General features: G+C 42.0%; 1 protein-coding gene across 4 annotated transcripts; it reads right to left on the reverse strand.

The window, feature by feature from the left end:
- Positions 1-413: 413 nt before the first annotated feature.
- On the reverse strand, positions 414-21,305 carry ADPGK (ADP dependent glucokinase). Of its 4 annotated transcripts, none has more exons than XM_061595623.1 (8): positions 21,080-21,305; positions 18,637-18,987; positions 16,900-17,125; positions 14,663-14,725; positions 12,914-13,034; positions 6,312-6,508; positions 5,841-5,939; positions 414-3,344 (listed from the first exon to the last, which is right to left on the reverse strand). In XM_061595623.1, exons 2-8 carry the CDS (start codon positions 18,852-18,854, stop codon positions 2,793-2,795), a joined length of 1,476 nt encoding a protein of 491 aa, XP_061451607.1. In that variant the 5' UTR covers positions 18,855-18,987; positions 21,080-21,305; the 3' UTR covers positions 414-2,792. The 4 variants fall into 4 exon arrangements, with proteins under 4 accessions (XP_061451607.1, XP_061451609.1, XP_061451606.1 ...); XM_061595625.1 differs by having other exon boundaries at positions 414-3,341; positions 20,982-21,305; XM_061595622.1 differs by having other exon boundaries at positions 20,982-21,305.
- Positions 21,306-23,856: the final 2,551 nt, after the last annotated feature.

The raw sequence follows: 23,856 nt of genomic DNA on the forward strand, positions 1-23,856 counted from the left end.
TGAAAATGGATATGGAGGAAGAACAAGTAAAAGAGTGTATGGTAAAGTGGGCAAAAATTTTTGGTTATAACATACAAATGGATCAATGGGAAAATATGTGGAAAAAAGGCTTGAGATTTACACTATGCTATAATCTTAAAGAAAATTTCTATAAAATGATGTACCGTTGGTACATGACTCCAGAAAAGTTGTCAAAAATGTATAGTAATGTTTCTAATGTTTGTTGGAAATGTAAACAACAAGAAGGATCATTTTATCATATGTGGTGGCTGTGTAAAAAGGCAAAATCATTTTGGGCACAGATAGGTAGGAAGATGCAAAAAATTCTAAAGATAAATATTCAGTCAAAACCAGAATTTTTTTTATTGGGTTTTATGGATAAACAAATAGAAAAGAAATATGGAAGAATAATATTATATATGATTACGGCAGCAAGATTATTATATGCACAAAAGGAAAATGGAATCAACACCAACAACGGAAGAATGGCTATTGAAATTAATGGACTTAGTAGAAATGGATAAATTGACATGTCTACTTAGAGAAAAATCGACAGATACATTTCTTAAGGAATGGAAGCCTCTCTTAGACTTTTTGTTGAAAGATCAAAATAAAATGATGATATTGGGATTTGACGATTAACTAAGACAGCCTATGGAGAAAAGTGATCCTGTATGTATACATTAAGGGACAGGTTTGATGTATATTATATACTTATAGCTGATCTGCGACAAATCGGAAGTCAACTATTTTATTTTTATCTTTTTTGTTGTATTGTTATGTTTTTTGACTTTGTTTTGTTTGTCTTTTGAAAAATTTGAATAAAAATTATTAAAAAAAAAAAAATTTTAAACAACCACAACTGGCAAACAGGTCTTGAGATACAGTCTGAACAATCGCTCCACAAAAGTATCAAAGTGAAGGGTCAGACTAGTGTTCCTTTAAATGCATCACTGAATCCCATGTTTGAGATTCTCTTTTATCTAAACTAACAACAGCCACGGTATGTTGTGTGTGTTAAGCTCCCCTTGATAGTTTTTCCATAGAACCCCAACCACCTCCAAACTACTATTTGTAGCAAGGGGAGACTTTCAGCAGGAAAATGATACTGGGGGGATTAAAGTCTTCTTCCCTAATTCCCATCCAGAGGCCCCATCACTACTTTTAGTGAAGAAACACAGGAAGTGCCCAGCACAGGATTTAAGTATACATTTAAAGTAACATCTAGTTTGATCTTAAGAGACAAGAAATCTGGAATTTGTTTTGTTCTTCAACACTGCAAAACTTCTGCTTATCTCACCTGGTGAGAGGGAATGCGCCACATTTTAAAAACACACTAAAAAACTGTGCTAATTACATTTCTAATGTTCTTTAATAGTGAGGGCATCAGCAGCTAGCTTAAGCCTTATTCCAGATGCATTATTCAGATCTAACATTAATCTGCTGACCTGATTTCCATCACAATCTACTGGCACTCTAGGGACTTTCAGTGACATCATTTGTTACCCCCCTTAATGAGATTTAGTGCATTTTCTTAATTCCACAACAACTTGATGAGGTAGGTCAGGCTGTGAGAGACACTCTTGCACAAGGCCACCTAGCAGATTTGGGCCTGGATTCCCCCATCCAAACTCAACACTGTGCTAGGCTAATACATCATCACCAGATTTTACCCTTGTCCTGATGTCCAGTTTCAGGTTCCACAGATTCTATATAATTCTATTGCTATACAACAGTACAAAGAAAGAAATATATATCTTCTACACACACACACCCCTCAGCTCAAGGCAATTCCCTGTGCAACGAGGAAAGCTTACTGCGGTCATCTGATCAGAGCTCAACAGAATCTTATCTTAATATAGCAACCCAGGAATAGTAGAGTGTGCCAGGTCTCCTAGTCTCTTCTCACCTGAAATTTATCTTTATGCCATTTATTAGGAGGCATCCCAGGGTTTGTACCACATGTTACATTGCTTTGGCATTGGACCCAGATTAACTGCCACTTGGTAGGCAGGGACCAGCATTGGTACTGTCTGTAAGCTCTTGCTTCCAGTAAAGATCTCCAGCTTAAGAGGCTACTAAAAGGTAAAATAATTGTGTGCATGAGCATTTGGTCTGCAACTGTCTTAAAGTAGATTCATCTGCCAGCAGCAACAGCAATAAAACAAAACTGAGAGGATCAAATTTAGCAGACACCAGCCAAGGAAACACGTGATAAAATGCCACCCTCTCCTCAATATTCTGATGGCCACTTCATGAGGTCTAACAGCAACGAGCACTACAGTGCGACATCCCCTCCTTGCCACAGAACTTACAATGCTTTTATCTCCCCCCTCCTTGTACTATACACTTAGAACAGTGCTCCTTGGAGTCCTGCAGGTGAAGCGTAAACATTTTCATTACACGCTACTAAGCAAGAAGACTGGCTCTTGCCATGTTGGGAATGTTTTGCCTTCCCAGAAATATGACAGTGCAAAAAACCCACAAAATATCCTTCCTCGGATAGCGAGGCATAAGTAACTCCTTCCAATTCCCAGCTTTTTAAGTCACTGCAAATAAGACTGGATTACTTACAGCAGAAGCTGCTCTGGTTTAAGTTGCCATTCTGAACAAAAGGTGGCCCCCATATTTAACAAATCATACTTCACCATTTTAATGTGCGCATCCCTGTGGTAACACCCAGCAGCTGGGCTGTACTTAACTTTTATTCTTTGGCTTTCTATGAAATGCTAACTTCCAGCCCATGCCTGCATGGTTTAAATTTTTTGTGGAGTGTATCTTATTTCCATATGTTAATGAGGGTAGATTTCTGAATAAAGGAGTCCTTCAGCAGAAATGGCATCACCAAGACCAACAGTCCGCAGAGGATCTTTGCACACCAGAACAGGAGTGTAGTGGAATGTGATCCCATCCCTGTGCCATTCTGACACAGGCTCACCAGGATTTAAGGAGACTCTAGAGGCCTTCTCCATTTTAGAAGTGGCAAATTCCAGTGGCGCTTTAAGGAAAACTCTGCTAGCATCAATGGTTTTGGTGGCACAAGCTTGTGTTCCTGCCACTCTTGCACCAGCAGCAACAGCTGCCACTTGGTTGGCCCAATACCCATCCACAGTAGCCAGGAGGTGATAGGCCAAAGTGTGAAAGTGGATCCGAGTAAGATCAGATGCCTTCTCTGGAGTCCTTCCATGTTCCTTCAAGATCCAGAAGACAATGTCACTGACAACACCCACATCTGGGACACCATTCCAGGAAGCTAGTGAGGCGTGAGGTCCAGAGGCAGCCTGAGTGAGGAAGAGCAGCTCCTGTTCATTCAAGCCGACTGAGTTCACAAGAGGGAAGACCTGCTAACAAACAGAAAAAGTGATAGGTTGGTTTCAGAGGAGTCTAATTTCAAATGAGGGTTTGACAACCAGATATAAGAACAGTGCATGCAAAGCTAACATAAGAAGAGCCTGGTGGGTGAGATCAAAGGCCCATCTAATTCAGCACCCTGTTCTCACAGTGGCAAACCAGGTATCCATGGGAAGCGGAACCTGAGCACAAGAGCATTCTTCCCACCCGCTGATTCCCAGCAACCAGCATTCAGAGGCATATTGTCTCTGACAGTAAGAGTAGAACATAGTCATTGATAGCCTTATCCTCTGTGATTTTGTCTAATCCTCTTACATCCATCCAGGTTGGTGGCCATTACTGCTTCTTGTGGGAGCAAATGCCAGTTTCACCATGTACTGTGTGAAGTACTTTGTCCTGGATCTTCCAACATTCAGCTTCATTGGATGGCCCTAAGTTTTAGTAGGGTATGATAGGGAGAAAAATTTTTCTCTACCCACTTTCTCCACACCATGCAAACTTTTTTTCTCCTCTATCATGTCTCTCCTTTTCTCTAAATAAAAAGCCGCAAATGTTGTAACACTCTCTCATTGAGGAGTTCATTTGTCTCCATCTTATTGGTTGCCCTTTTCTGAACCTTTCCAGCTCTACAATATTGTTTTTGAGGTGAGACAAACAGAACTTTACATCATTTTACACTTACATTGAACTGCACTTGCCATTTTACTGGATGTTCACACAGTCTGGAGAGATTCTTTTGGAGTTCTTCAAAGTCTAACAACTTGGTATCACCAGCAAACCTGGCTACCTCACTGCTCACCCTTAATTATAGATAATGTATGAACAAGTTAAAAAGCACAGGTCGCAATACTGATCCTTGGGGAACTCCACTGTCTACATTCCTCCACTGGGAGAACTCTGCATGTATTCCCACTCTCTGCTTCCTGTTTCTTAACCAGCTGCTGATCCACAGAGGGCCTTGTTCTATGACTGCTAAGCTTACTCAGAAGTATTTGGCAAGATAATTAGTCAAATGCTTTTTGAAAGACTAAGCACACAATGTCAACTGGATCACTTCTATCTATATGTAACGTAGGAAGAGCCTGCTGGGTCAGGCCAGTGGCTTATCTAGGCCAGCATCCTGTTCTCACACTGACCAACCAGATGCATGTGGGAAACCCACAAGTAGGACATGAATGCAAAAGAACTCTCCCTTCCTGCATTTTCAAGCTTCCGTTATGTTCGTTGGCACACTCTAATATATTAGTGAGACAGGACATACAGTAGGGACCCACTCATATGGCAGCTTACATTCCAGGCCCACACCAAAAAGCAAAAACCGCCAGAAAGTGGGGCCCTACTGTATTATATAATACACACTCAGAAACACACACCAGGCAATCCAGGCAATATAGCTGTAGTGCAGGGAGCTCCAGCTGCCACTCTCCAGCTGACGGCAATCAGCTGTAGCATGGGGAGGTCGTACGCTACAGCTGATTACTGTCAGCTAGAGCACAGCGGCTGGCACCTCCTGGCGCCACCGAAAAGCGGGACCCTACTGTACCATTACAGAAGCCATGCTGGTTCTGCTTCAGCAACACTTGTTCTTCTATATGTTTGGAAATTCTATCTTTATCAGTACTTTCCACCAGCTTTCCCAGAACAGATGCTACGCTAACCAGCCTGTAATTTTCAGGATCTCCCTGGATCCCTTTTTAAAAACTGGTGTTACTTTGGCCACTTTCCATTCTTCAGGTTTGGAGGCTGATCTTAGGGACAAATTACATATTTTTGTACAAAATCAGCAGTTTCACATTTGAGTATTTTGAGAACTCTCAGATGGATGCCATCAAGAGCTGGAAATTTGTCTGTTTTTTGTCAATAAGGCCTAGAACTTTGTCTTGTGGCACCACTGTTTGCCTCAGTTTGTCAAACTCCCTGCCTGTAAAAGTTAGTTCAGGCACAGGGAGTTGTGAACATGTTCGAACGGTGACTGACACTGACACACACAGAGCAAGCTCCTGATTAGTGCACCTCAAGGTGGAAGGGAAAGAGTATGCAAGTGCATGGTGACAGACAACACCATCTGGAGAACATATACAGCTATCTTAAGGAGAGCCAGGCACTATGCTTTTGTGAATGAAAAACACAAAGAAAATACTACTAGATGGTGATTACGTCTGTCTCTGCAATATCTTGCTAGGGTCTTAACATGCCATTTGAGTATATTTAGAGCTTGTATTTGGCAGAAACCTCAGAAGCCTTGAAGGAGAATATGCAGTCTGTCACAGCTTGCTAACTAAGCATCTTTCTGGCCAAGGTACTGCCTCACACTTGTTTCACAACACTAGATAATGCAACACTGGCTAGGTTATCTGTGTCTCGCCACCAGCATCCCAGCACTATATAAGGGCCTTTCAAGAGAAAGAATTGTCAGTCTCTCATTTGGGGGAGAGAACAAGAAGATTGCTCACTAGAAGGTACAGGTTACACTCTGCCGTTTTCATTACCTGATGAACAATTGCACTCATAAGATCTGGGTCAGTCATACTGGCCAGTTCCAGGTGTACAGGGACATCAGTAGGAATGTCAGAGATGGAAGCTACAGCCTGCAGAAACCACGAGAAAAGAGAGAGAGTGAGACCTGGATAAAAAGATACATTATTATATATACTGCAGATGCAGTCAGATTTCTAAGGCTGGAATCCTATACACAGCCAGAAGGAAGTCCCGTTGAGCACAACAGAGCTAACTACTGAGAAGGCATGTATAGATTTGCCCCGTAAACAAGCTAGTTTGCAGAGGCTCAAACATATCTCAGAGTGCTACAAAATTAAAAACAACCCTCTTTTAGAGCAAACAATGAATGTACACAATGCCCAGCTTAATGACTGCAGGAGTGATTTATTTTTGTTAAACAACCAAGGACAGCATACTGGAACACCTTAGAGTTGGAGGAAACAAAGTGCTCAGGCTCTTACCTCTAGGAGTCTCTTCTGACGCATCTCCTTGGTCTGTCCCTCCATCATGTGTAGCCCCGAGAGCACCACCAGGTCTGGCTGGAACTCTTCCAGACTGGACACAAATACCTCTAGCATGTTCATGACCCCATTAGACATGTCATGAGAGAAAATGAAGCGGTTGGCATTTGGGGCTTTCAGCTGCCCCCATTCTTCACCTAAAGATACCCCCCCAAAAAACCCACACAATTATATGGGATTCATATAGATATTAATTACAACTTTAATGGCTTCTTTGGTTAGCAATGAACTTTCACCTTACTTCAGAGCAGCAAGTAGGGTGCTGCACTTCCTGGTTTCATTTCCCCCCCCCCAGCTTTACTGCACAGTGTTCTCTCCACTCTCCTTCAAGACACATCCACCTCATATTGAAAATTGAAGCATCCTGCACTATTGAAAGTACTGAGCAAAGTCCCTAGAACTACCCACAGTGCCAAAGATGTTTACTTCTATACAAGGCCTCTGCTCTATCCTAAAAGACCCTTCATTCCATGGCCTTATCTTTGACATCTCTGTCAGTCAAAGTACTTGCTATCAATAAGTCTATCAACAGACTTCATTGTAAAGTAAATAGCAAAACCTGAAAATTAATCTGAAATAAGTAAGTCTCAATAGTACTGCAATTTGATTCTTAAAAGATCTCTGCACTTGCGGAATGAAGCATTTGTCAGCAACCTAAACCATTTCCAAGAGATGCTATTTAAGAATGCATTAGCAAGCCATGCCCTGCTGAACTGCCATGTGTTTAAAATTTAACATGAAAGCAGAGTGCCATCCCTTTAGCCACAGCTTGTGAACTCGTAACCCTGACCGCAACTCAGTCCTATAGAGTTAGCTGCTGCCTTTAGTGGATCATGAGGGAAAACTCTAAGACTAAAAAACAAAATGTGAGATAAATTACTGAGTACCAATAAACAATATCCTGGTTTGGGAGTTGGTTTCATTCTAATGATTATGTGGCAAAGAAAGAAAGAAAGAAAGAAAGAAAGAAAGAAAGGAAATACTAATAAGATATCCCATATGATCCACTTGCAATGAATGCTTTCAGCTAAGGGGGGGAATTATTGTCTGTTTGGCGACATAATTTCAGGGACTGACTACTAACACAGTTGTCCACACTAGTGCAAATCCATATGCATGTCAGACCTGTGCAATGCTGGAATTATGAGGGAAAGAAATGGTAACCTTAATGGAATTCACAAATTTTAACCAAATTATGCCCCACCCATAGCTTTATAAAACCAGTGCTAAGAGACCCACAGTCTCTCAGCTCCCCATGTAAATTCAAGAGCTCAGCTATAACAAATATACACTGGTAACAGTGGCAGTATAGAGAGAGCAATTAGGAATTTAACACAGTCAGAATGGGAGCACAACAAATGTTCTTTAATTATCTTTTAGACTGAAAAGGACAGAAATGATCTGAAATAAATAATGTGCACTGGAGGCACAATCATGCACAGCATTTTATTCTCACAAAGCATACACTCACTTTGTTTTGAGAAAGAGCCAACTATCACTCACCCACATTGCCACAGCAAGAAAAGAAAACCAAGAAGTGTTGTCAGTTACTAGCAACTAAGCCAGGAATTTATAATAAGATCAACAGAATCCTGTGATATGGGCTTCATTCCAACTCTAGGAAAAATGAATTAGATTTTCCACTTTACAACATGCAGACACACTAAGGACTAAGGGTTCAGCAATGCTGCAGAAAATGGGGACAGAAGAGCATTTACAGAGCTTAAATGGAAAGGAACAGCTTGACACTTCACCCAGCAGCCTACAAAGCTGCAAGAAATGCATTAGAATTACCAGACTAAAGTCCAACACTGGCAGCTACCAATACTAATAACTTAGATGACTCTTAACATCCTGGACTGTTGACACTTGAGATGTAAATATAACATCAGAAATAAACTACTTATATACACTGCCATTGCGATATCTAAGTGAATTTTTTACATCTCTCAAGTTTGCAGAAAGTGGACATCACTGAACTCTGCTAAACAAATGCATCTTCCCCAGTAAGTAACCTGCATGCTACAAAGAGCAAGATTTCCTCACTCTCTAACCTGAGGGCATCTAGAAACCATCAGCCCTCTCAATGAACTCTTCCAAAGACAATGAAGTACTCAGAAGCGGAGCACTACATGAAAGCACCCTCTTTAAAAGAAGAGTCTCTTCTAAGAATTTATGGTTTCATCCAGAACACTTGCAGTAGTATTAGATTACTCAACTGTTCACTTAAAGTTTACAAACAGTGAACTGACTATATGCTACCACATCTAATAAGATAACATCCATCACTTTTGTTATTTGAAAAGGAAGATAATAGCTATCCTCCAAATTAGCACCAAGATCTCAATGTATTCTGGACTTGCAATGATGTATTGAACAAATAGTTGCAGAAGAGGCACATTTTTACTATGTATTTCAAGTAGGAGAGATAATGCTCTCAATTGTTTGTCTGGAGCACAGAATTCACTGTCCAAGGCTATAAAAACGTAAATGCTGGGCTGTGCTCAAACTCTTTCATCTCAATTAAATTAATCTGAGATTAGCTCCCCAATTTCCAAACATAACTGGCATCAACAGCAATAGAAAATGAATTTTTCTACTTTCTTGCTGAGGAACCTGTACTAGAAGCCACCCATTTTTAAAAGCAGACTTATCTACAAGACTCACTACAGGAAATAAAGATTCAAGTTGCATCAAAAGATCACTTGGTGCCGAACAAGTGGCAAGCCAAAGCACTCTAATGCAATAGGTATGGTGCACTGGTTCTACTGCCAACTTTTGCTGCTTTCAGTAGATTTTTATAGAATGTATTCCTTGCTTGCCCCAATTTTTCTAATAATTCACACTTCAACTTTTCAGCTCAGATACAATTCAAGTTTAAATGGTCACACATGCAATGCTCTCAATTGCAAATAGTAAATGCAAGTTTAAACCCTTGAGCACCCCTTCAATAAGCATGGATCCGTTCCCAAATGCTGTTCTATTAAGGGAACAGCTTTTTAGAAGCATGTGTCATATTCATAGTTGTATTTTGTACGCTTTGTCAGTTTTAGACCTGTGCTGTTCCCAGATCTGCTACTGTGCCAGTGCACACATTCACATGAATATATATGATGGCATTTTTATCCATCTCTCTAGCCAAAAAAGGACAGCTCTGAGAGCATCTTACAAATGTCAATGAGAAGACAAATCCCTGCCCCTGGGATCACCATCTTAAGAGACACAACTCAAAAGGAAAAGGAACTGGGAGAAACATAGGAAGCTGCCTTATAGAGAGTTAGACCATTGGTCCATCTAACTCAGTATTGTCTACACTGACTGGCAGTGGCTCTCCAGGATTTCAGACAGGGGACGTTCCCAGCCCTACCTGGAGATGCCAGAGACTGATCTGGGACCTCCTGCATGCAAAGCAGATGCTCTACCACTGAGCTACTGCCCTCCCCCTAAAGTAAACAAGCTCAGCCACTAATTCTTAGTTACAGAAATCTTGAAGTGCACAGCAGAGTAGAACAATTTGGAGAGGAGCCAAAGTCACTGGTCTTTCAGCAGAGCCAATGGTTCCTTCTCTCACACACCAATGGTTTGGCTGCTGTAGATGACAGTTGGGGGAGGAGCCTGGTGCAATTGGTCTTTTAGCAGTCAGCAGAAAGGCTCATTTCTCCCTCTCTGATATCCTGATGGTATCTCACACATGTATTGGTGGATAGGCTAACTTTGGGGAATTAGCAATGCAACTTTTGGGATCCTTACTGGAGATGATTGAACATATACAGAGGGATTATTACTTGATTAATCTGAGGAGTTTGGCAGGAACCAGTATTAAGAGTGCTCGCTCAGGAGAGCTAGTCATAACCCCTCCATTGCTGAAATGGTAATTTTAATTTAGAAGCAACACAAGTGGTTTTGCAGTTTTAAATGCCACTATCGAAACATATAGGACACAAAGGGTGAAAAGGGTATAAATGGGCAAGTCTATTGCCTGGAACATTCACTTCATTATTGTTGCAGAGACAGAGGGGAGAAACAAGAGGTGGAGAGTCATCTAATAAGTAATTATGAAGTGGAGCCTTTAAAATCCAGCCTTTCTATAGGGAAGGCAAAAGAACCAGGAAGGGGAAAAGGTTATATGCAAAGTAGTAGCTCTCCTGTCTCTCCAGAGCCAGCTTAAAACAAGATTGGGAAAATACAGGAGGCAGAGAAAGATAAGAAAGCTGAAATTCTAACGGCTACCTGTCCTGCAGAAGGAGGGAAACGAGGGATTTTTTCACTGTAACTTAGAAATATTCTGTCACCAATGGCAAACACAGTTCTTTGTGCCAACCAATTATATATGACCTGGAAAACATGGTCTGATCAGTAACTGGGGTGGCTTATCATCCAACCCCTTCTCCACATCCAACGATTTCCAGGTTCCTTGTGATCCCACCAAAATCTGCTTCAAAGATAGAAATATTTTTCAGTTAAAAAGACCCACCAGTCCTGACAAGTCCCAAAACCAAAACAACAAACATGGATCAGAGGCAAGGGAACACTTAGAGGGCAGAGGTAGGGAACGGAACTAGCTAAAATCTAAATGGTGCAAAGAAAGAAGCTCACTCCCAAGACCCATTACTGTGGCAGCGCTTCTTGAAAAAAAGTGGCAAGGATCAACCTCCCGTGCAGGAAGCTGAACAGGTGGAGTAGTCTCCTGGGCAGAACAGAACTACAGAGAAGTGTGTAGAGAACTACAGAAGCAACCTCCTGGGAAGAAGGCTAAAACTAATGGAAAGAAGGCTGAACCAAAATGGGGATGCTTTGTTCAACCACTTTTAGGAAAAACTCATCATACTACTTCACCCTGAACCTGACAGGGCTTCTTTCACACAGAGTCTGAGTTTGGACACGAGTGACGTTTTATAACAAATAAGACATAGTTGGAGGGCTCCTGGCACATCCTGAGTTAATTAAATGCCAGAGTGAAAGCTCAAACATAGGGGCTTTCCCATTTATTAGGACAATTTTTAGCAAGGTTCTTGCCTTTGCTGAAAAGAGGTGAGACCTGGAAATTCTCAGGAAATCGAAAAAGGAATACACTTGATCCAATTAACACAACGTATTAGCAACGAGCTCTCATCTTTGATGAAAAGGGAATGGGCTTGGACCTCTCAGGAAATATTAACACAGTGCATAATTGAATTAAGGTGGGGTATGCTTGGAAGGTGACACTCATTTTCAGTTACAACCTCCTGCTTGTCGCTGGTGTGTAGTGGGACAGTCATTGACTCACACAACAGGGGATTCCCTGTCCACAATGATATGTTCAGTGTTCACAGCAAAGCTAAATCACACACACTATTAATTCTAGGGCATGTGCAGAATACCAGTTAAACCCAGTTACTCAGTAGCAACATACTTTCTCTACCAGAGTTCAATATGTGAATCAGCTCTTACTTTGTCAAGAGTTAACTTTCCTCATACTCATACTTCACAGTACAATATCCACGTCTAATGTTCATTTAAGGTGCTAAGAACATAAAACTGCTAAGAACATAAAACTGGAGGTGCTTGTTTCCAGATGATTCAAACCAAGCCTCTGAATGACTGAAATGTATTCTCCATTGGGCTATAACTAGCAAGCAGAAGTACACTGTGAAAGACAAGAGATTCTTCATTACTGCAACTACAGCCACTCAATGCTCCACTAGCAGTGCAACTATAGACTGAGGCCATCCAGTTTACTGTCTTCCAAAAGGGAATTAGAGCTACTATATTAGATACTCTCATTCCCTAAGAATGCCACAGCTGAGAGTATACCAATTATATTTCTAGCTTCCATAGCAGGTCTTATTGCCATGTTTTCTAAACACATCTAAAAAGAGAAGTAGGAATTACATTTCCTAGATGACGTTATGAAGCTAATTACCATTTTGATATGGAAAGCAGCTTATGGTAACCATGCAACACTCTCTACCAGTTCTTCAACATAGAAAAATATAAAGCTACAAGCATACATTGCAAAGCAATGAGCAGCAAAAGCAAACCATGAAGCAACTGCCCTCTTTAATTTAGCACCAATTTTCAAATCAACACTGTTCTTATAATGCTTAGAATCAATACAGCATTTTTTAAGTGGCCAAAGTACTTAACAAGCATTACCTTCTGTAATCTATATGGCCCAAAGCAAAAAGAAGGTCACTGTTATTAGACCCAAATTACAAGTGGGAAGTTGAGGTCAAGAGATACTTGTTATCCAGTGGATTCGCAACTGAAAATTGAAGCAGAGACTTACCAGCTGATATCCAACTCCCTTCTCAACCATTGTGCAACACCAGCAACACAACACATTAATATTGAGACCTGTCTACACTGGAAGTGGGGAACATTTGGCCTTCCAAATGTTGCTGAACAACAACTCCCATCAGCCCCAGCAACCATGACTAATGGCCAGGAGGATGGGAATTGGACTTTACCAATATTGGGGATGTGGAGGGTGTCAAAGGTTCCCCACACCGAGTTTACACTAATATAGCAATAGGCCTTTTGTATCTTCCAATGGAGCATACCTTCTCGATATTCCAAAATAAGGTGAAATTCATCCAATTCTTGCATTGATTCTGGAGGGACAATTACATTTTCATCAAGCAGCTCATGGAGTTTAGGACCAATTGGACCACACAGCAGAACCTACAAACCAACAAATTGATAGCAGTTTATTGCTAGCAACTCTTTCTAGCACAGTCTGCAATGAGATGGTTATCTCCCATTCTAATGAGACACTATAAACTGGATTCCAATGTATTCTCTTTGTGTCCTGTTTCAAATAGATGCACTGTGTGTGCAGGCAGGTCATGCTTCAATTCTAGTGTCAGAATATTTCAAAATAAAGTAACCATGAGCAACAGGCTCTTGGCAACTCTGAAGGACATTCTGAGGAAACGTTTGAGCATGAAGAATGCAACCAGGGTGCCAGTAAGTGCCTTAATGTGACAATTACAAACACTTTATGGATATTGGCTATAGCCAAGTAGATTTCCTACAAAAGGAAATCTTTGATCAGTATGTCTGAGTTAGATTAAAAGATATTTAATACTACCTCTTTATTATTAATAATGAGAGTGTTTTTATTTTGTGTTGTCTGGAAATGTAAACAGAATTAAGAATTCCATTATTCTCCTGTCCAAGGGACTAACATGCATGCGTGAGTTTGAACAGGTGGCCTGGCTTCTTCTCAAACAATGAGCTTTTCCTATTTTTAAAAATGAAGCAGTGTAGAGCTTCTTGAACTAGGGATATGTGGGACACCAGTAGGAGGAAGATGACACAATTTTACATAGTACAAATCACTACCTGCTTGGCCAGAGACCTGTATTTTGCTTATGTTAATCTAAAGCAAGAGTGACTAACCTTTAGCCCTCCAGATGTTGTTGGATTTGGGAGTTATAGTCCAACAACATCTAGAGTGCTAAAATTAGCCAGCCCTGCTTTAAAAGACCATATACACTGATGTCATTGTATAAATAGCTTCTATTACATGCAATGGCTAAAATAAGCAGACACCTCCCAATAACTTGTTCCACTAAGTTAAAATTTACATATATAAATGTTGTGTTGTGACTTGGCAAAAATGACAATCCACTAAAGAATTATTCCTTTTAGCATGCCAAGTGCATCTCTACATAAAATACTAGAGATAACAAGGAAGAAATAACCTCTTCTTCCAAAGAGTTAGTGAAAGATAGTTTAGAACTTGCCTCTAATTTCTTTTCATTTCCTGGTATATCTAATCACATTTGTTCACTCAGCAGCTTCACACATTCTCTGACTAAGCTGCAACTGCTTTTTCTCCACCATGTAATGTTTCTCATAGCCAGGGGCCTGTTTTTATTTTTTATTAGAGTAATACACTTCACACATACATGCCTCTTTCATCTAGAGATGCCAGGAGGCAATAGAAGTGACAGTGCAAAAAAGGAACATGCACAACTGCCCTCGTTTGTGCTATTTTCAGTTATTTCACATATTTTTGCCCATTACATACTCTGTATGCTCCTCACTACCTCGCAAAAACATAATCAAAAAGGCAGGCACAGCACAGGAATGCCTCAAAGGATGGCTACAAACATGAACAACACTAGACATGGTTTGTGTCATCAACAGGAAAATGAACTTTTCCACTGAAAAACACTTCTGTGTTATGCCTGGATAAAAGGGGGAGACTGATTAGATATTATGCTCAGGATTTTTAATATCAATAAAAGGAGGAGATATACAGTTATAGGCAATCATTGAGGTGTGGCGTTCAAGATTCTTACCTTCAGGTCTGGATTTGTTGCAATTTTCTGGCCAATGAGAGCAGCATTCCCTCCCACATACAACTGTTGAGAGACAAGTTTGTGTCCATAGTTAACCTGAAATTTTAACGTATCTTTACGGAATTGCAGTCCTTTGCATGGCTTTATATTTGCACTATCAAGAACATAACCATACAGACTCAGGGGATAACCATGTTTCCTAATCTAACAACTACTGCGCCAAAGCTGTGGCATAGCTGCTCTACTCACTATAACCATTTCTTGTTAAAGTGAAAGGATTTTCCTCCTCGTTCTCTTCCCCACAAACAGTTAGGACAATTTGTGTGGTTAACCTTGATAAACATTCAACATCCCAAATATAGCTAACGGCTATCTTTCCACAAATTCAAAAAGACATTGTGAAATTCATCAGCTAAGGCTCAGATAAATAGGAACATTATAAACCAAGGAACTTAACATTATTGATCAAATCCTAAACTGATGAGAGTGAAAGCAAAAGGCATGATTTCAGCTTTCAGTGTTATACAGATGGCTGACCAATTCTGCTCATTATCGACCTTTGCACAAACTTGCATAGCTAAAAGATTCAGAAGCCCACTGTCAGTCTCAGCAGTAAAAGCAGGTTATTCCAGAAACACTGGCTTAGTTTAAGTGACCTTGGAAGACTGGCTTGTGTACTCCTTCCAGCGTTTGGAGGTTTCATATTTTCTTTTGTAAGCTAGCTGCATGCTGCTGCCTGCAACTTTAAATAATTAACATATTCTTTGCAAGGCCAGCCTGATCTGGAACCTGTTTCCTCTACACTTTGATATTTAGCAGTATTCTTAATGTTTTTATTACGATACAATAGTGTATATAAATCAGATCTTGAGAAGAGCTTATCACTAATTGCATACTAGAGATGAAAAAACCGCTGGGACACTTGACACAAAGTAGCAAAAGCTTTGTAAGGCAACATCCACCTTTTTTCAATTGCAGTTCTTGTATCTGATAAATTCAAACCAAATAAAATACTTTGAGCCTGTTTGCACTTTATTTTCCCATTTCTCCTCCCTCATTGCAGGGGAAAATAAATGACAAAACGGTAGACAAAATGTTTATTTCAGCAATAGATCCTTTCTCACCTGGAGAGACTAAATTCTGAGAGTTTAAATCTCCTAAAGTAAGAAGAGATTCCATCTACAAATAACCACTGAATCTATCACTCAGTCACTGACTTTTCCCTTCAATGAAGCAAGAGCAGCAAGCAAGGGAACATGAAAGTATGAGATTGAATGCCAAGCTCTCTGAGGACAATGTGTTAGTCTCATGTGTCACAACAGTCTGTGTTTTATTGCTGCTACAGATACTCTACTGGAAAATGTACAGTAGGGCCCCACTCATACGGCATGTTAGGTTCCAGACCCCCGCCAAAAAGCGGATGAACTGTAGCGCAGGGGTCTGGAACCTAACCCGCTGATTGCGCCAGAGGAGGAGGAGATCAGCTGTAGCACTCTACAGTTGATCTTCCCCTGCTCAGGCGTGATCAGCTCGAGAGCAGGAGTCTGATCGTGCCAGGAGACCAGCTGTAGCGCTCTACAGCTGATCTTCCCCTCCTCCGGTGAGATCAGGTGGAGTGTGGGGAGCTCCAGCCCCCCTCCAGCTGATTGCCCCACTGGCACCATATTAACGGAACGCTGAAAAGCGGGGCCCTACTGTATACCATCAGAGGAAGGATATACTTCCCAAGAAAAACATCCACACAGTGGCTACTTAGTAGGTCTATGGCAGGTGGCTAGCCACCAGCTCGGGGGCCTAATAGAGCCCCCCAAGCAAATTTCTCTCTCCCCACTGCAACAAGAGGGCAAAATTAATATACAGTCCTGGGGCGGGTAGAGCGCAGTGATGTGATTGGGATGCAAATTGTCCCTTCATTGATCATCAGAATTATCATTTGATGACTGCAGGAGGGTGATAATCTTTCTCCTCAACTGATCTGCCCACAACAGCTGAGGAGGGGAGCTGTGTGCATGCATAAAAGAGTGTAGGGTGGCTACACCCACCACTGGCTTGCAGTCACTAGAAGGTTGACCAAGGGTGGATACAGCCCTCAGGCCAAAAAAGTTTAGTCATTCCTGCTCTACAGAGAGCAGAAAGAAGAGCAAACGAATAGGAAACTAAAATAATCTACAGAGAAGATATAAAGGGGCTTTGTGTTATAGAGGCATAAATAGTTTGTTCCAAACCAGATAATGTACCTGTGCCCCAGGATACTCTGAAGCAGTCTGTGCAATGTGGTGAAAGGATTCTGCATCACTGAAGAAACGTTCCGCAGCGGCTCCCTTCCCCATAAAGTGGATGAAGGCTTCTTTCAAATCTGTTATGGAATGTAAGACTGAGCGGTCTTGCCCAACTCCTGAATTTAGGCCAAGGGCTTGCAGCAACTTCACACCAGAAAGGACCACATCTACACAGGCATTGACCCTACAGAACAGTAGATGAAAAGGTACAGTCCAGGCAAACTGTAAGATACACTTCCACAATATATAATAGGCAGTATGCAGGCAAGCTTTTCTTACAATTTCTTGACATAAACTTTCTGTAGTGTTTAAAAGACAGTGCTGAGGAATAATATTGCTACTAATGGATTTATAATGAAATTATATCCATGTCTATTCAGAAGTAAGTCTTATTGAGTCCAAGTGAGTATGGAACTGCAATTTCCAGAAGTCAGATTTTTCATACATTCCATATTTGAGAAGGTGAGTGCTTTTGAGCACCTCACATGTATTTGATGTATATGCACCTACATATATTCAATATACCTAAATAAGCAATATTAAGAATACTCAATTTTATGAGTATTCTTAAGAATAAACCCATAACACTCCCATAATTTTATTGGCTCAGCAGGCAGCAAGTTTAAGGAGGTAACTGCTAGACCGGCCTTTCCCAACCAGTGTGCCTCCAGATGTTGTTGGACCACAACTCCCATCAGCTAGCATTGCCAATGGTCAGGAAGATGGGAGTTGTAGTCCAACAACATCTGGAGGCACACTGGTTGGGAAAGGCTGTGCTAGACTTACAATACACCTAACACTAAATAATTACAAGAACATACAGATCCCTCTGACCTACACCTAAAAGCATTTTCACAAGCAATTCTAAAAAAGTTTTTCTATTTCTTGGATCTTTACACAGAATTTAGAAGTCATACTGATCACTTGGTCTACATATTGTTTTCCACTTGCTGGTTAGCACATTTACACTTGAATCCTGCAAGTATCACAATGGAAACTAAAAAAAAAAAATCTAAGGCCAAAATCCTGACCCCACTTACAAGGGGGAGAGCCCAAGTAAATGAAATGAATGTTGAAAATGCACAAGACTGCACAGTGAAACTTTGAGCACAAGCTTAACTGTATCTACAGTAGGGCCCCGCTTATACGGCGGGTTCCGTTCCGGACCCCCGCCGTAAAGCAGAAAACGCCATAAAGCAGAACCCCATTGACTTTAAAAAAAGCGGCTTTAAAATGGAAAACGAAAGCCACCGCATTAGCAGAACGCTGGGAAGGGGAGCACCGGGAAGCGGGGCCCTACTGTACTCAGAAGCAAGTTACATGAAATTTGGTGGGATTTACTCCTAGGTAAATGGGATTAGGACTGTAACCTTAATTGTGAAAACATCCTCACAGTATGATTCTTTTAAAGTGAATGGAAACTACTGATAATCTGAATGGGGCAGGAATTATCCTGATGAAAAAGTAAACTGTAGGTCTTTGCTGGACCTTCCACATTCACTTGAACAGGAAGGCATATTATTAATCCACACCAGAAGCACGCTTCCTGGGGCTGAGGGAAGTTGCCATTCAGCAATATCTGGAGAACCAAAGGTTCCCCACTCCTGTTCTACAGCAACAACTATTATTTGCTGGCTAGTGGTCCAGAGGACACTCAGAGAAATCTGCACACAATAATGTTCTGCAATCACTCACCCAACAGCAACTCTATTCCACTGCTTGGACGGCCGGGTGATAAGTGCATCCCAGGCAGCTGCCATGCTCCTCTCTGGGGATGCAAGTTCCCCCTGCAGCTGGTATAGAAAGGAGCCTGAGAGATACTCCAGTACTGAATCTGGCAGATCAGTATCCAGCAGGAAGATATAGCCTGTAGCCAGGGCTAGCAGGGCCACACACACTGACTTGTGCCACATGTTGGTATCCTGAAGGCAAGGCCCAAGATGCAGAGAGTGAATGAAGTTTATATGATAGCTTTCTCAAGTCTGGCCAGAAAACTGATTTTCCTCATAATTGCCATCTTCAAGGATTTTTATTATTGCTCACAACCTATAAAGAAATATTTAAACATGAACATTAGAGTTTGTACAGCAATCCTCATCTAACGATCATATCCTTCTGGTTTCCTAGTCCCTTATTTTTTGCTTTTTCTTTCTCCTTCCTGTCCCCCCTCCCCCAGTTTATTTTCCTTTTCCCAGTTATAGCATTGCTTGTTCATTTGCTTACTCAATAAAATACAAAAAAGGGGGGATGTTGATCAGAAAACTAGGCTTGAGTGGAAAAGAATAGAGATCCCAACAGAGCCCTGGAGAACCACCCCTCAGCCCCCAAATATTTTTCAGAAAGATTCCAGAGAAAATATAAAGTAGGAAGCTGCCTTATCCTACTGGTCCATTTAGCTTAGTATGGTCGATTCTGCCTGACAGCCTTTAAACTAAATCTGGGATAGTCTGTATGCAAAGCATGCACTCTGTCACTGAGCTGCAGCTCCCCCTTTTCCCATAAACCCTTGGGAATGTTCCAATTACTTTTCAGAAGCTCCAGTCCCCCAGTCCCTGGGGATCCAATTAGAATGCAACCTCCTTGGGACAGAGATCTATCATCTTTTATAAAGTGTCATGTACATTGATGGTGCTATATTTTTATATAGGAGCAGCAGCAAGCCACCTTATAGCATGCATTGCACTGAACAGCAAAGCGTGGTATAAATTCTAAATTATTAGTATTTATGGCACAGTGGGGAGGAGAGCCTGGCTAGGAGTCCAGAGTCTGTGAGTTCAAATCCCCGCTCATGTTTTCTGGGTGTAAAGGGCCAGCTAAAGATCACCCCCACAGGGAGTGGCTCAGGGGTTACATGCCCTGCCACCTGTGCAGCCGTGGGCAAGCTGCATAGTCCCAAGGAGCCCAGTTGCCCCCCAGCTGGCAGTTGCGGACAAGGGACTGGCTTGTACAGCTGTGGCAAGCTGAGCAGGCCCTGGCCAGCTGGGGAGGACTAGCCTCAGGGGGAGGCAGTGGTAACCCCCCTCTGAATACCACTTACCATGAAAACCCTATTCACAGGGTAGCCATAAGTCAGGATCGAAGACATTCCATTTCCATTTTCCATTAGCAGCCATTCACAATTGTACCGTAACAGTTCAAAATTTTATACTCTACTTTTCTATGCAGTTAATGTCTTAAGGTGGCTTATTACTACTGTCACTAGTAATAATAGTAGTAGTAGTAGCAATGATAACAATAACAATAACAAGCTGACGAAGTATGTGTTGCATAGCAAAGCAGGTTATAAAACTATTAATTATTACTGTCATTACGCAACTGTGAAATGTTATTACTACTAAACAACAGTAATTCAGAACTCTGCATCATAGTTTTCTATTCAATGCAGTGCATACTTCAACCGTACAACAATCTATATTACTAATAATAATAATTTTAAAGTTTTATATCCTACTCTTCTCCGATACACACACTTCAACTAACCTTCCTACTAAAGAGGAAGAAAAGATCAAAGGTCTACTGAGTTGTAGGGAAATTCCTCCTGCCCCTCATTCAGATAAGCAAAGGTCCGCCACAGGAACAGAGAGAGGAAAAGGTGTTGGGATCTGTGCAAAGGGGGGGGGGAAGAGGAAGGGGAGAGAAAGGATTTCTTTTTCCTCTTTTTGGCCCTTAATGGAAAGCAACAAAAGGGGCGAAAGCGTCAGAAAAGCAGAAGTGGCGAACCTGTGGCCCTCCAGAGGCTGCTTGACTACAACTCCCATAATGCCTGACCATCGACTACGCTGCTGGGGCTGCTGGGAGTTGGAGTCCAACATTTTCTCCCTGAAGGGCCATGGGTGCGCCGTTTTTGAGGTAAAAGCTCAAAGGATGAAATGGGGGGAGAAGAGCCCCCCACTTTGGGATAGGAGCTTCTTTAGCGGGTTTCGGAGACAAACAGAAGCTTCCCCCCGCCCTTCGTCCTGCCTGTCTGTCGCCCTGCCGCTCGCCTGACAGCGATCCCTCATCGACTCCAATGGAGAGAAAAGCGCGGGCTCGCATTTTACCTCAGCTGAAGCACTGAGAGGCCCAGTCTCTTCCCGCCCTTCCCAAGGTCCATCAACCTCTTTCTCTTCTCGGAGAGACCCACCGCCGGCCCACGGACCTCGTGTTTGCCGTGAAGCGCCTCTCCGCCGCCCGCGTCTCCCAGGCCACGTCCTAGGAAGGGAAGACTGGCTGAAGGAACCTGCCTTACGCCATCTCCGTACCAGCCTGCCCACGCCGCCCTTAAACCCGTTTGGGGAAGAAGCGGCAACCTCTACGGAGATTGCGCCGCTGCGTTTTGTCTTCGCACACAGCCTTCCCTTCGTTGGCGCAGCTACCTTTCCAGAATTCGGGAACGGATTCGAAATTGCCTAATGAGGTTGAACAGCGTGACTGCCAATCAAAGGGAATGTACCAACCAGAAGAAGAAAGGAAAGGAACACGTAAAAGGTTCCAGAATGAACCATGTTGAAGGGGGGGGGGAGAGAGAAATACATGTCCTTTTTCGCTGCCTGGATTTGCTTGCTGCTGACTCAGGGAGGAGGGGAAAGGGAGAGAAGAGCTAGAAAAGGGGAAGGGCCGTAGTTCGGAGGCAGAACATTGTGCTTTGCATGCTGAAGGTCCGAGGTTCAATCCCCGGTGTATCTAAGTAGGGCTAGAAGGGGGGAGGGACCCTTCCCCCCTTCCCTGAAATCTTGGACGCTTCCCCCCTTCCCTGAAATCTTGGAGAGCGACTGCCAGTCAGTGTAGGCAATACTGAACTAGATGGACCAATGGTCTGACAGTATAAAGCAGCTTCCTACAAGGAAAAAATAAGCACACTCCTAGACATGTTAACTCGGAAGGCCTATTGGATTCATTGGGGGCTTAATCCCAGCTCAATGGGTCTAGGATTGCAGCCTTATTTGCCTTTCCACCAATGACTTCTAGGCAGCATAGATAATTCTCTACCCACTCCCATTCATTTATTCATTTATATTCCACCCTAACTCCAAGGAGCTGAAGGTGGTGTATGTGGTTCTCCCCTCCCCATTTGATCCACACAACAACCCTGTGAGGTTGGTTAGGCTGAGAAACAGTCACTGGCCCGAGGTCACCCACCGAGCTTCTTCACAAGAACCCTGTGGGGCTGATTAGGCTGAAAGTGATTGCCCAAGGTCACCCAATAAGCTTCTTCCAAGCCCTAGTGCAGAGCTCTAACTACAATGAATAAATAAATCCATTACTTATCACAGCATTGATAAGTTTGATTATTAAAGCTTTCCTCTTCCCTCCTCATTCTTTCCCCCCCTTTTGTGTCTTATATGTACAGTGCTTAGAAAATTGTAGGAATTTTATAAAATGGAAATGGACTGCTCAAGTCGATCCCGACTTATGTTGACCCTATGAATAGGGTTTTCACGGTATTCAGAGGTGGTTTACCATTGCTTTCCTCTGAGGCTGAGAGGCAGTGACTGGCCCAAGATTACCCAGTGAGGTTCATGGCTATGTGGGGATTCGAACCCTGGTCTCCCAGGTCGTAGTCCAGCACTAACCACTACGCCACAATGGCTCTCTAGGAATGTTATAAGTGTTTAACAATAATATTAAATTTATGTTAAATTTATTTATTTATTTATTTATTTTATTTGTTTCATTTATAGACCGCCCATAGCGAATAGCTCTCTGGGCGGTGTACAAAAAAATTAAATCTTGCCACTCCGCCCCAAAGGCCTTCAAAGAGTCTTACAAATTCAGTTTACCACCATTTACAAATGACCAACCCTGAACAAATCTAAGAGCAGAAAAAGAGTGTTGGACTAGGGATCTGGGAGATCCAAGTTCAAATCTCCACTCAGCTGTGAAGCTCATTGGGTGACCTTAGGCCACTCTCAGCCTAACCTACTTCACAGACTTGTGGGAATTAAACGAGGATGGGGAGAACATGCATGCTACCTTGGCCTCCGTGGAGAAACGTTGGGATATAAATACAATAAATAATAGCAATAATGATTTAACAAGCACATCAATATTAAATATTGTTGAAGTGCAATGTAGTTGTCAGAATGCCAGACTAGGAATCACACCCATTGATGAACGCTTATACCCCAGTAAATTAGTCACAGTGCAGTCCTAACCATGTGAATTGGGTTGACATTGTAAATAATTTGATACTGCTCTTATTATGTGTTGCTTATGATGTATTTGTATTAACTATTTTATCATGTATTATAAAACTATAATAATTATAGAAATAGTATTTATATAGCTTTATTTTTTGTGTGTGTGTGGATATTATGCTATGTATGTACATTATGTTTATTAATGTTACTATGCTGTAAACTGCCCTGTGGCATTTTGATCAAGAGTGATATACAATCCTACTGAATTCAGTGTGGCTTACTCCTAGGTAAGGGGATTACAGCCTTAGTTTTCAAGATGCCTCAGGCCTCTTTGTCACTTTTTGACTTAGAGGCTCAATCCCCTGTCGTTACAGTGGGAATAGAAACACACTTTGTACACGTTTGCAAACTTTTTTACTTGGTATTGAAAATTGGGACCGTGTCTTGAGTCTCAGCATTCCATTTCATCCCAGTCCATTTCACACTTCTTGGCATTCCCTCCTCAGGGAAACTCCAGTCCCAGCCCATTTAGTACTTTAAAGCCAGTGGTGGCTGGTAGCTCCATGTCAGTGGGGCAGTGGAATCTGCACCGGGTTTTAGTCCAAACTTTGACAGAGCTAGCCAAGGTGCTGGTCAAAGAGCTTTCAGCACCCTGGACAACTCCTTGAACGTGGATTCACATGGAGCCACCAGATGCCACTGGCAGCCACTTTGAATTATATCTGAAAACAGAGTGGGAGCCAGTAAGTTTCCATAAAACAATAGGTATAGCATTGTAAATACCATGAGGTTACTT

Source organism: Rhineura floridana, chromosome 14, assembly GCF_030035675.1.
Source record: "Rhineura floridana isolate rRhiFlo1 chromosome 14, rRhiFlo1.hap2, whole genome shotgun sequence".
Classification (NCBI taxonomy): Eukaryota; Metazoa; Chordata; class Lepidosauria; order Squamata; family Rhineuridae; genus Rhineura; species Rhineura floridana.

Excerpts from the sequence above, each read along its gene's own strand:
- ADPGK (XM_061595623.1), bottom strand. The coding sequence starts at position 18,854 with ATGTGGCACAAGTCAGTGTGTGTGGCCCTGCTAGCCCTGGCTACAGGC. Across the intron at positions 5,940-6,311 it reads GTCAGAAGAGACTCCTAGAG|GCTGTAGCTTCCATCTCTGA; the intron begins GTAAGAGCCTGA and ends TGGTTTCTGCAG. Across the intron at positions 3,345-5,840 it reads TGAGTGCAATTGTTCATCAG|CAGGTCTTCCCTCTTGTGAA; the intron begins GTAATGAAAACG and ends TCTGTTTGTTAG.